The sequence below is a fragment of the Triticum dicoccoides genome, chromosome 6A (assembly GCF_002162155.2).
Source record: "Triticum dicoccoides isolate Atlit2015 ecotype Zavitan chromosome 6A, WEW_v2.0, whole genome shotgun sequence".
NCBI lineage: Eukaryota > Viridiplantae > Streptophyta > Magnoliopsida > Poales > Poaceae > Triticum > Triticum dicoccoides.
The window spans coordinates 272,540,306-272,554,166 of record NC_041390.1 but is presented as its reverse complement, the minus strand read 5'-3'; the positions used below and the strand labels follow the sequence as shown (position 1 = coordinate 272,554,166).

Here is a 13,861-nt window from a genome sequence, read left to right as displayed (position 1 = left end):
TAAATACCCCCTCTCCTCTCCGTTCCGCCCCTAAAGACGCCTCGAACCTCTCTCCCTCGCCGCCTATAGCTCGCCGGAGCTCCGCCTCCGCCACCGCGCCATTGTCGCCCTAGCCACTCCCTCCGTCGTCCCCGAGCCGCACCACCTCCAGCAATCGCCTCGACCCCGTCCACCGCACCTCCCCGAGGACTCGCCCGAGCTTCTGCACCCTTGGAACGCCACCGTCGCCGACCACCCAAACGTCACCGCCACCCCGAGCTCGCCGCCGTCCTCCTCCGACGTCCCTCGAGCTCCATCAAGGCCACAACCGTGATCGCCTTCGTTCGATGTATCCTCCCGACGAGTTCACCGAGCTCGCCGATGACCGGAGCGCCATCCCCGTCGACCATCAAAGCCGGAGCACCTCGCCGGAGTTCATCGCCGCCGCGGTGAGCTTCTCCTCCCTCCGATCCTTTTTCAACGTCTTAGATTAGATCTCTGTATGGTTAGGTTTTATTTTATTAGATTGGTTTTAGTGCGGTTTATTTACGGTTAGTTCAGTTTATATCTAAACCGGTTCACTGGTTTTCCTTTATTCGTATGTGTGTTAGCGGTTTAGTTATATATCGCCCGAGCGCGGTTTAGCATTGGATCGCCCACCGTTTAGCCCACTAGCAGCCTGACACGTGCACTTGCCTGTTTAGTTTTTTTTCGTTTCTGTTTCAAAAACAGAATAGTTTCTGTTTTTAGATTGCTTATATCGTTTAGGTTTTAGAGCCAAATTGAGTGATTCTTTTTGCTCCGTGTCACAAATTTGTAGAAGTTCTTGTTTGTGCCTTTAGTTTTAAATTTTGAGTAGTTTAAATTTGAGTTCATTGAAATTTATTCAAATTACTATTTTGGCCGCATCGTGAGTTTTATAAAATATTTTTTGATTGATTCTTTTTGCTACGGTTTTGTTATTATTTTGTCTATCCAGAGTCATATAGTGATTTAACTTTAGTTATTTTAAATTAAGTTTTTAGCAAAGTATTCACCGCAATTAAGCTTCACCCAGACTCAAAGAGACGGAAGAATACTTCATGCCCGGAAGCTTACCTGTGCAACCGCAAGTCATTATGGGCTCTGGCTTGGTTGACCTTAGTTGTGACTCTGGCTGGGATGGTGCTAGGAGATGTAGAACTATGGTAGGATTGGATGAGCACCGGACAGTGGTCAAGGGAACTCTTCGGAAGACCATGTTTCGGTCGTCTTGTTCTCAAACAACCTGAAGTGCGAGAATGTAAAAAGAGGGATCGAATCTTGTGGGCAAAGTGTACAAACCTCTGCAGAGGGTTAAAACCTAATCGATTAGCCGTGTCCCCGGTTACGGACAATTTGAGCCTCTGGACTTGGATCTATCTCGAAACTCTCAACACCGGACTGATAATTTAATTGTGGGCAACTTATGATGACTTGGGCTATAAGAAATCGGTTGGCGGAACCATGTCATGATAGAGAACTCCATAGTACAGACTCCGGATAATTCCTTTGTTGTAGGGAAAATAAAACCGGCTTTTACGCAAACAAAACTCAGACCCAGAGCCGCAAAGCCATATTGCATATAGAATAGTTTATCAATCTGCTTTCTCTTATTGTGATCTTGCCGGTACATTCAATGTACTGACCTACACGGCTGCAATGTCTCATGTTGCAGAAATGTTTCTTCCGACGAGTATGAGTACAATACATGGTTACGGTCTACACTCAACCTGCCGATGGCGTTGATGGGACTCGACACCCGTTGGTTGTTTCCGCTGAGACTTATAAGGTATATATCAATTTTACGTTATTTATACATGTGATTGCACTTTGATATATACATTGATGTACTGTGTGTGCCAGCATACCGATCCAGGGATGGCACAGATACATAGAGGCTTTACCGTCTGAGGTTGGGTCGCTACACAAACCCTTGGGAGTTACTTCTACGTTATGCTTATATTTCCATGCTATGCTCATAGACGTGGTTTGGGTTTGAGTGTATCCATGACAGATGTGAGATTATTAATTAATGGTTTACTTAAGGTGGCTACTTAAATACACATCTGGGTGGATTGGTTGCGGGCACCTGGAGAATCCAGTGTTGTCCTAGGATATCCCGGAGTACCCGTGTGATCATCCTATGGTTCGCCACCCAGGCTCAAAGGGATCATAAGATTATTCATGCTATAAACTTCCGTATGCAGCCACAAGCTAATATGGGCTCGTTGCATGACCTCTTTCAGTGGTGGGCTAGCAGATGTAGGGGAAAGCAGGTGTAACTGTCCACCCAGAGTAAAGAGTTAATGTTTCTGCAAGACTGTGTCGCGGTCATCCATTTCTAAAACACCATGCAGTGCGAGAAATACAACGGAGGAGATCGAGTCTTGTGGGGAAAAGTGCACAAACCTCTCTAGAGTGTACAAACTAATCATGGTTAGCAGTGTCCCTAGTTATGGACATCTTGAGTATCTGGTTCTTGGATTATCATGTTGATCTCATCACTCTAAATTAATATGTTGGGTTGTTAATACTTCTTAATGGGGATTGAGTTGGAGGAACCTTCTCAATGTTTAACAACTACCATGATAGTTAAATAAAATGTATTCCTTTATTGTAGGGGAAAATTGGCTTTTCGCAAAAACATTACAACCATAGAGCCTCCACCAGCCATATATTCATGTAGTGATAGCATTTACTTGTTCACTGCTCTACTATGTTATCTTGCCAGCATATTCCATGTGCTGACCCATTTTCCGGGCTGCAACGTATCATGTTGCAGACTTTTTAGACGAAGAGTAAGGTGCGCTAGGTCGTTTGTCGTGCACTCAGCTATGCCGTTGGAGTTGATGGACTTACTTTATCTTCCAAGGCTTCCGCTGTTATCTTACCTAGATGGCCTTAAGCCATACTTATAGTAATAAGTTCTCTTTATGATACATTCGATGTAATAAGTGTGTGATAGCTACTCTGTTATAAATCCTTCAAGTACTGTGTGTGTCAACATTACCGATCCAGGGATGACACTTATGCACAGAGATTTGACCGCTTGAGGTCGGATCGCTACAGAATCATATGAGCATGATGAAAACTAGCTTGACGATAATTCCCATGTGTCCTCGGGAGTGCTTTCCTTTATATAAGAGTTTGTCTAGGCTTGTCCTTTGCTACAAAAAGGATTGGGCCACCTTGCTGCACATTGTTTACTTTTGTTACTTGTTACCCGTTACGAATTACCTTATCACAAAACTATCAATTACTGATAATTTTGAGTGCTTGCAGAGAATACCTTACTGAAAACCGCTTGTCATTTCCTTCTGCTCCTCATTGGGTTCGACACTCTTACTTATCGAAAGGACTACGATAGATCCCCTATACTTGTGGGTCATCAACTCCTTTTCTATCAATGATATGTAAATCAAATTCTTGTAACAAGAGAACCCAACGAATAAGTCTAGGTTTAGCATCTTTATTTTCCATAAGATATTTAATAGCATCATGGTCTGTGTGAACAGTTACTTTGGAATCAACAATATAAGGTCTAAATTTATCACAAGAAAACACCACTGCTAAGAATTCTTTTTCAGTAGTAGCATAATTTCTTTGAGCACTATCTAGAGTTTTACTAGCATAATGAATAACATTCAATTTCTTATCAACTCTTTGTCCTAGAACAAAACCAACAGCATAATCACTAGCATCACACATAATTTCAAAAGGCAAGTTCCAATCAGGTGGTTGAATAATAGGTGCAGAAATTAAAGGTTTCTTGAGTGTTTCAAAGGCTTCAAGACAATCATCATCAAAAACAAAAGGAATATCCTTTTGCAAAATATTAGTAAGAGGCCTAGAAATTTTAGAAAAGTCTTTGATAAATCTTCTATAGAAACCAGCATGACCTAGGAAACTACGAATACCTTTGATGTCCTTAGGACATGGCATTTTCTTAATGGCATCAACCTTAGCTTGGTCCACTTCAATACCTCTTTCAGAAATTTTATGACCCAACATAGTGCCTTCATTAACCATAAAGTGTCACTTCTCCCAATTCAAGACAAGATTTGTTTGTTCGCATCTCTGCAAAACTTGATCAAGATTGCTTAAACAATCATCCAAAGACTTCCAATAGACAGAGAAGTTATCCATGAAAACCTCAACAATCTTTTCACAAAAGTCAGAGAATATAGCAGTCATACATCTTTGAAAGGTAGCAGGTGCATTACATAAACCAAAAGGCATACGTCTATAAGCATTAGTTCCAAAGGGACAAGTAAAAGTGGTGTTTTCTTGATCAGGTTGAGATACAGGTATTTGTGAAAAGCCAGAATATCCATCAAGGAAGCAAAAGTGTGTGTGCTTAGATAATCTTTCAAGCATTTGATCAGTAAAAGGCAGAGGGTAATGATCTTTTCTAGTTGCTTTATTTAATTTTCTAAAATCAATTACCATTCTATAGCCTGTAATAATTCTTTGTGGAATAACTTCATTCTTATCATTAGGAACAACAGTAATACCTCATTTCTTAGGAACACAATGAACATGACTTAACCATCTACTATCAGCTATGGGATAGATTATACATGCTTCCACGAGTTTTAATATTTTCGTTCTTACCACCTCTTTCATCTTCAAATTTAAGCAACGTTGGTGATCAACAACTGGTTTAGCATCAGGTTCCATATTAATTTTGTGCTGACATAGAGTGGTACTAATGCCCTTTAAATCATCCAGAGTATATCCAATAGCAGCCCGGTGCCTCCTTAGAACTTTCAATAATCTTTCTTCTTCATGTTCTGAAAGGTTAGCACTGATAATAACATGATATATTTTCTTTTCATCAAGATAAGCATATTTCGAAGTGACTGGCAATTTTTTTAATTCAAACACAAGTTCACCTTTAGGTGGAGGAGGACCTCCAAGAGTTTCAATAGGCAAATTGTGTTTAAGTACAGGACGTTGTTCAAATAAAATATTATCTATTTCATTTATTTCATGAATATGTGAATCATTTTCATGGTCTAGCCAATATTGTTCTAAAGGATCAGTAGGTCGCACAGCAATAGAAGCAAGACCAATTAATTCATCCTTACTAGGAAGCTCTTTTTCATGAATATTTATACTAAACTTGGAAAAATAAACTCATGAGACTCATCACCAAAGCTGACACCGACAGTTTGTTTCTTACAATCTATCTTAGCATTAACTGTGTTCAAGAAAGGTCTAACAAAGATAATGGGACAAAAGACATCTTGGGGGGAACCAAGAACAAGAAAATCCGTAGGGAATTTTATTTTTCCACACAAGACTTCAACATCTCTAACAATCCCAATTGGTGATATAGTGTCTCTATTAGCATGTTTAATAGTAACATCTATTTCTTCTATCTCAGCAGGTGCTATGTCTTTCATAATTTCTTCATATAAAGTGTAAGGAATAACACTCACACTAGCACCCATGTCACATGAACCATGATAACATTGATCTCCTATTTTAATTGAGATGACAGGCATGCCAACAAGAGGTCTATGTTTATCTTTTCTATCAGGTTTAGCAATTCTAGCAGCTTCTTCACAGAAGTAAATAACATGCCCATCCATATCTTCTTTTAAGAGATCCTTAACCATAGAAATGCTAGGTTCTACTTTAATTTGTTCATCAGGTTTAGGTGCTCTAATATAGCTTTTGTTAACCACAGTTAAAACTTTAGCATGTTCCTTTGTCCTAACAGGGAAAGGTGGTTTCTCAATATAAGCACCAAGAACAACTGGATCAACATAATACAGTATAGTTTCTTCTTCAACCGGTACCAGTTATTTAATTTCATCTTTAATAGGTGGGTGATATTTAAACCACTTCTCTTTGGGGAGTTCAACATGAGTAGCAAATGATTCACAAAAGGAGGCTACTATCTCAAAGTCAAGTCCATATTTATTGCTAATGTTTTGAAAAGCATCAATATCCATAAAAGATTTAACACAATCATACTTAAGATTAATACCTGACTCTTTACCTTCTCGAGTTCCCAATCTTTAGAGTTGCGTATAATTCTTTCCAATAGATCCCACTGAAATTCAATAGTCTTCTTCATAAAAGAACCAGCACAAGAAGTATCAAGCATGGTTTGGTCTTTACGAGAAAGCCGAGCATAAAATTTTTCGATAATAATTTCTCTTGAGTGCTCATGATTGGGACATGAATATAACATTGACTTAAGCCTACCCCAAGCTAGAGCGATACTTTCTCCTTCACGAGGCCAAAAATTATATATATAATTCCGATCACGATGAACTAGATGCATAGGATGAATTTTTTGGTGAAACTCCAATTTCAAATGATTCCAATTACATGATCCAATATCATTGCATAGCCTATACCATGCCAATGCTTTTCCCTTCAAAGATAAAGGGAAAAACTTTTTCATCACCTCACCTCCGGGTAAACCTGCAAGCTTAAACAATCCACAAATTTGTTCCACGTATATCAGGTGCATATTGGGATGTTCGGTTCCACCTCCTGCATAAGGATTAGCTAGCAGTTGTTCTATCATACCCGAAGGAATTTTATATTCAATATTTTTAGTAGGTGCAGTAGGTTGAGGGGTAACTAATTGTGGTTCCGTATGAGGTGAAGATACCCCAAACAAACCACTCAAAGTATTGTTTTCCATAGTAACAAGTGACAATAAATTTCAGTACACCATATAAATGTTTCCTTACCAAATTCCACATACCAAAGGCGCTTCACTCCCTGGTAACAGTGCCAAAAAATAGCCTTGATGACCCACAAGTATAGGGGATCAATTCTAGATCTTTTTGATAAGTAAGAGTGTCGAACCCAACAAGGAGCAGAAGGAAATGACAAGTAGTTTTCAGTAAGGTAATGTCTGCAAGTTTTGAAATTGTAAGTAGTTGAATAGTTTGATAGCAAGATAATTTGTAACGAGCAAGTAACGAGAGTAGTCACAAAAGTGCAGCAAGGTAGCTCAATCCTTTTGAGGAAAAGGACATGCCAAAACGATCTCTTATGATAAGCAAAGCGTTCTTGAGGGTACACGGGAATTTCATCTAGTCACTTTCATCAAGTTGGTTCGATTTGTTCGCTACTTTCATAATTTGATATGTGGGTGGACCGGTGCTTAGGTGTTGTTCTTACTTGAACAAACCTCCTACTTATGATTAACCCTCCCGCAAGCATCTGCAGCTATGAGAAAAGTATTAAGAATAAATTCTAACCATAGCATTAAACTTTTGGATCCAATCGGTCCCTTACGGAATATCGCATAAACTAGGGTTTAAGCATCTGTCACTCACGCAACCCACAATCTAATTGCAACTCCACAATGCATTCCCTTAGGCCCAAATATGGTGAAGTGTCATGTAGTTGACGTTCACATGACACTACTAAGGGAATAACCACATACATACTATCAAAATATCGAGCACATATCAAGTTCACATGATTACTTGCAACATAATTTCTCCCGTGACCTCAAGAACAAAGGTAACTACTCACAAATAATAATCATGCTCAAGATTAGAGGGGTATTAAATAGCATAATGGATCTGAACATATAATCTTCCACCAAATAAACCATATAGTAATCAACTACAAGATGTAATCAACAATACTAGTCACCCACAATTACCAATCTATAGTTCTGGTAACAAGATTGAACACAAGAGATGAACTAGGGTTTGAGAGGAGATGGTGTCATTGAATATGTTGATGGAGATTCCCTACCCAAGATGGGAGAGTTGTTGGTGATGATGATGATGAGTTCCCCCTCCGGGAGGGAAGTTCCCCGGCGGAATCGCTCCGCCGGAGCGCAAAAGTGCTCCTGCCCAAGTTCCGCCTTGAGACGGCGGTCCTCCATCCCGAAAGCCTTCTCCTTATTTTTTCTAGGGCAAAATCACTTATATACTAGAAGATGGGCACTGGAGGTGGGCCGAGGCGGCCACAACCCACCAGGGCGCGCCTGGCACGCCAAGGTGGGTTGTGCCCACCTGGTGGCCCTCCTCTGGTGGTTATTGGCTCCAGTATTTCTTAATTATTCCATAAAAATCTCCGTGAAGTTTTAGCTTATTTGGAGTTGTGTAGAATAGGTAGCCTGACGTGGCTTTTTGAGGTCCAGATTTCCAGCTGCCGGAATTCCCCCTCTTGGTGTGTTCCTTGTAAATTATGAGAGAAAAGGCATTAGAATTACTCGAAAAAGAATTATTTTGGATAAAAACACTATAAATAACAGTAGGAAAACATGATGCAAGATGGACGTATCAGGGTCGCTGTATGGTAGTAGCGACTACGCGCGTATAGGGTGCGGGTTCCTCAACTTTTCCAACCCCTCCTACGGGTGCCATGGGCCTCCTTTTATAGATTAAGGGGTCACCACAATGGCAAAGTGGTCATTATCCACTGATATGATAGCAAATAGTGCTATCTTACCTAACTCTGCGGGCTGACAGGGTGCATTAAATGCACCACTTAGTGTCACATCACTAGTTGCCCCACAAGGCTTGTCGGGCTATCTCGCCAACTCCGCACTTGTTATATTGACACGTCGTAGGACGGGTGTCATCTGTATGTTCATTCTATAGGAAATGGCCGCCATGTGGTGAATGGCTGCCACTTAATCACCTTGCGGCTTGACACCATACTGATTGGTGACATGGGTCGTGCTCGAGTGGTTGGTGGGGTGGTTTTGCCTCCGCGAGCCCCGGCAGGCCCTGCTGGGGTGCCTTGGTTGCTTGCCTCTAGTGGTGGCCTTGCCCCTTGCCAGGCTCGACTTCCCGGCAAGGGAGGCCCTCCTCTTGCCGATATACTACTCCTCTGGCTTGATCTTGATCCCCTCTGAGCTGCATGTTGGTTCTTCAAATCTCTTGGTCCTTCAATCTCTGACTCCAGTTGATGCTTCAATTCTGTTCTTGTGCCTGTGCATAGTCCGGGCAATGGACCCAAGTTCTGTTGCACCGACAGTCTCATCACGACGAATCTTTTATCTGAAAACAATTTTTCAATCGGAGCGACGGTTTGAGCTACAAAACATTTTGAATTATAATTTTAGATGGAATCTTTGCTGACATCAGCTATTTTGTTTTTACTACATGCATTGTTGTGTTTCTCTATATGTATGTAATTAGGTGCTTCTACTTTTACTACCTACTTGTGAACATGCACAAAGCTACAGTGGGATATCTGCATGCATGCAAGTTTAAGGCGTCCGTATCTGTTGCTATATTCCGGTCGATCCGACATTGGCACAGTCCATAATAAAAATCATGGGACAACTTGCAATTATTTCATGTAACTCACTTTGGAGTATCTTATATATAGTATATGAACATACTTAAAATGATAAAGTAGAATATATATACTACCACATGGTACTATATGAGTCATGTGGGGTAACTACCCCAGGTGATAGGATGTATTTCTCTCTCTTTCTCTATGTATATATATATAGGGCCGCGCTATTTGTCACCCTGGGTGAGGAATAGTTATTCTTCACCCCCCCCCCTCTCTATTTTATCATCAATGCATCGTAATTTTATGTTCCGTAAGTTTTGTCTTATTTCTGACGCAAAAAGAGACCGTAAGAAAATATATAATCGCCGTAAAAAATATTTTATGTTATGTAAAAATACAAACGTAAAAACATAGTCTAAAATACACATAAACTGCAAATTTTCTTGTCTTATGACCTATATTTTTATTTTTTTATGTCAAATTTTACGTAGTGAATCAATAGGAATGTAACTATTTGAATTCGAAACATAATTTAATTACGAAATAATGGTAAGATTACCTCAGGTGAAGAATAACTTATTCTGCACCCTGGGTGATGAATAGTAACACTATATATATATATATATATATATATATATATATATATATATATATTCTGATAACACTTCCGCACTGCATGCTCAACGCGAGGGCACTGCACTTTCTTTAGCTAGAGCACTGCATTACACAGACTAGTGAACTTCGTGTCGTAAAAAACTGTACGCAATGTTTTTTCGGTACTGTTTTTGCTCTAGTTTTTAACCGTTTATTGGAATGAGGTGTATGATATACCGTTGGAAAGCTATGGATTAGGCGCACCTTTGCCATGTTGAACACTTTTCGAGATTCCTCATGGTTTAAGAGCAGTTTTGAAAATGGTGCGGCCCACAACAAGTGGTAGCGAGCGTTTTTTTGCATTTTTTCTAAACCGCTCGTTGGAATGAAGCAAATGATACACCGTTGGATACATATCGTCGAGGCGCATCTTTTTCATATCTATTTCTTTCTCTAATTCGTTACGGTTTAAGAACAGTTTCAAATTTACTAAATCGCGGAATTCTGTTTTTCAAAAAAATTCAAATTTTCGGTGCGGTTTTCGCTCTAGTTTTTTAACCGTTTATAGAAACGAGGTGTGTAATATGTCATTGGAAAACTATGGAAAAGGCGCAACTTTCATATGTAGAAATGGTTTTGAGATTCTTTACGGTTTTTAGTTAATTTTGAAAATTGGGCGGCTGATGACGAGAGCAGCGGCCGTTTTTCACAAAATTTTTACAAACCGCTGGTCGGAATGATTCAAACAATACGCCATTGGAAAGATATCGGCGAGACGCAACTTTTTCATGTAGAACACTCTCTCTAATTCTTTACGGTTTAAGTGGAATTTCGATTTTACCGAAATGCGGACACTCTGTTTTTCGCGACACCTAAATCGACGTGGGTACTTCATCCGACTGAAAACCGCACTGCTTTAGACGAAAATCCGTACTGCATTAGACGGGTAAGAGAACTGCTTGGTTTCTTTTATTCAGGCGTAAATTTTTCAAGGACGAGAAAGTAGAGTGCACTTCACATCTGGTGTAAATGAACCTCAACACTACCAAGAAGTGAACCGCATTACTTTTCTTTGCTTCCCTAACAATTTTGTTGCACTTACGAGATAAACAACATCATATGGCCGACCGCACTACTTCAAAATGAAAACCGCACTGCATCGTACTTGCAAGCGAGCTGCATAATTTATTTTGTCGCACGTTATTTTCCTCATATGAGTTTTTGTTGTGTTTTTTTAAACTTTTTTTATGAACAAGAGTGCACCGCAAAGACGAGGGCAAGTGAACCTCGACATATATCAAAGTGAACCGCATTACTATTTTTGTCGTTTCCCTAATGATTTAGTTTTTTGCGCTTCATCCCGGGTGCAAGTGAACCACACCACTACTGAAAATGCACTGTATCACTCTTAGAAGTGAATCACACTAATTTTTGCTAGTAAACCTCAAATCCATATTTTTCGATCGTCCCACAATAACAATCTTCATCTCGGGTGCAAGTGAAACACACCACTATTGAAAATGCACTGTAACACTCTCAGAAGTGAACCACGTTAATTTTTGCTAGTGAACCTCAAATCCATATTTTTCGATCGTCCCACAAAAACAATCTTCTTTCAAAAAAGAAGTGAACCTCTCACGTGAATTTCTTTTTCTCCCTTCTGACAAAGTAAACTACCAACCACCACATAATGGACCACATCATGTTTTCTCGAAGTAAAAAAATAACATCAGTGCTTCAGAATGCTCAACACACAAATTCATAATTTTTTACACAGCCGTACAAGTATATACTGTACCAGAGCACCCCAAGCAGAGAAACTCATGTCGCACTGCACAGTATAATCTGAAATGGCACAAGGTCAAACTCCAACGGGACATCCAACCGAAATGCACCACTTTCTTTCCTGCAAAAAATAAGTAAAGGAAGGAAGGGGTTGCAGTACTGGGCGATCTGGGGTGCAGCTATGTGTCCACCCGAGAGGAGACGCAAAACTGCATCACACACGCCACTATGCGACCTAAAACTACAACACAGGTTCAGCGATGAATTACACCACTATGCGACCTATACTACACGCATGGCCGATGGACTACATGCACATGTGCTCCACACCGCATGGGCGCATCGCCTGAAACTGAGTAAATTGCACAGAAGTACCACAATTGGGGCATTACAAGCAGATTGGTACCAAGATTGGTAATTTTTACGTGTCAGTACCAAGTCTGGGGCAAGCCGTTACAAAAAGGTCTAAACAGCGTATAAACACGTATTGACGGTGTATCTGACCGGCGGGCCCCGCCTGTCGGGTGCCGACGTGGCATGTTTTTCGCAGAAACCCCCCTGTTTCGCTGGCGCTGTTGTTCGTCGTCTCCACCGCGGTGGCGCACGATCTGGATCGAGGGAGGAGCCCCTCGATCCCAAGCTCCTTCGCTTCCCATAACCCTCGCCCCGCCCTAGCCTCCTCCTCGCCTCGCCGCCGGCCGGCCGTTCGAGCATCACCACCAGCGACCAGGACCAGGCCATCCCCGCACCCTGCCTCTCTCCTTCTTTTCCCCGCACCCTGCCTCTCTCCTTTTATTCTTTCTTCCATTTTCTCTTCTCTCTCTCTCACCCGGAGCTCTCTCTCTCTCTTGCCCATTGGACAGGAGCCCGACGTCAAGCCGCCATGGATGGCCTCCCGTAGCTCCAACCCGACGCGACGCCTTGGTTCCCGGCCAATCCGCGCCGGAGAGCCTCAGATCCGTCCATCCCCTTCGTTCCTCGACGCCGGAGCCCCTGCATCGCGCCGCCTCCTCCCCTTTGACCGCAACGCCCCAGCGCCCTACTTCGCCGGATCCGGCCTCCTCTGCGCCTCCCGCTCCTGCGCCCTACCTCGCCGGATCCGGCCTCCTCTGCGCCTCCCGTGCCCGCGCCCTACCTCGCCGGATCCGGCCTCCTCTGCGCCTCCCGTGCCCGCGCCCTACCTCGCCGGAGCCGGCCTCCTGTGCGCCTCCCGTGCCCGCACCCTACCTCGCCGGATTCGGCCTCCTGTGCGCCTCCCGTGCCCGCACCCTACCTCACTGAACCCAGCCTCCTTTGTGCCTCCCGTGTCCGCCTGACCTCATCTCAGCCAGCGCAAGTTCCCTGTTCGTGCTGGAGACGACGAACAACAGTACCAGCGAAACAAGGGGGGTTTTTGTGAAAAACATGCCACGTCGGCACCCGACAGGCAGGGCCCGCCGGTCAGATACACCGTCAATACACGTTTATACGCTGTTTAGACCTTTTTGTAACGGCTTGCCCCAGACTTGGTACGGACACGTAAAAATTACCAATCTTGGTACCAATCTGCTTCTAATGCCCCAATTGTGGTACTTCTGTGCAATTTACTCCCTGAAACTGCACGTGGACAGGAACCAAGATCGCCCTCCTCTTCTCGCTTGGAGAAGAGTGTCTGCTCAGCTGACTGCACCTGTCGCGTCACCAAGCTACACGACAAAAGCACCGAGGTGATGAAGCTCGTGCTTAGATTAACCACAAGCAGAGGAAAAGCAAACCTCACCTGGCCAGCCACTGAGTTGTACCACAACGGCCACCAGAGTGCACCACGGCAACTACCGGAGTGCACTGCGTTGATGCCATCGTCGCCGAGGTGCTCATGAACTACACCCACAGGAGCACTGAACCACATCTCATGCCTGCGAGCTACACGTCCGTGGTCGTCGGACTGCACGGGGAACCATCAGTGAGCAGAAACAAAAATATATGTTTCCACCTGAGCACACTGCTTTCACAGACGTGAGCACCATCGAGGCTTCACCTCCATGGATCTTGAGCTAGAGGAGTGGTTCCGCTGGGGCCGGAGTGGAGCTGCTGGAGGGGAGGAAGATATGAGCACGAGGGGAGCCGCGACCTGATCCGGTAGATGGGAGGGTGTGGGCGGCGTGGGGAGGAGTGGACTGCTGCGCCGCGCAGAGCCAGTGCTGGAGGCACGCCAGCGGGGCGCTCGGGCTGGTGGAGGTAAGGGTGTGCACCGCCCGAC

The 13,861-nt window shown here is 43.0% G+C and overlaps 1 protein-coding gene across 1 annotated transcript; it reads right to left on the bottom strand.

Moving 5' to 3' along the window:
• Nucleotides 1–11,525: 11,525 nt before the first annotated feature.
• On the bottom strand, nucleotides 11,526–13,855 carry LOC119316767. The gene is made up of 3 exons (XM_037591149.1): nucleotides 13,640–13,855; nucleotides 13,213–13,546; nucleotides 11,526–11,968 (listed from the first exon to the last, which is right to left on the bottom strand). The coding sequence occupies exons 1-3, from the start codon at nucleotides 13,643–13,645 to the stop codon at nucleotides 11,910–11,912; spliced, it is 399 nt and encodes a 132-aa protein (XP_037447046.1). The 5' UTR covers nucleotides 13,646–13,855; the 3' UTR covers nucleotides 11,526–11,909.
• Between the last annotated feature and the right edge of the window lie 6 nt (nucleotides 13,856–13,861).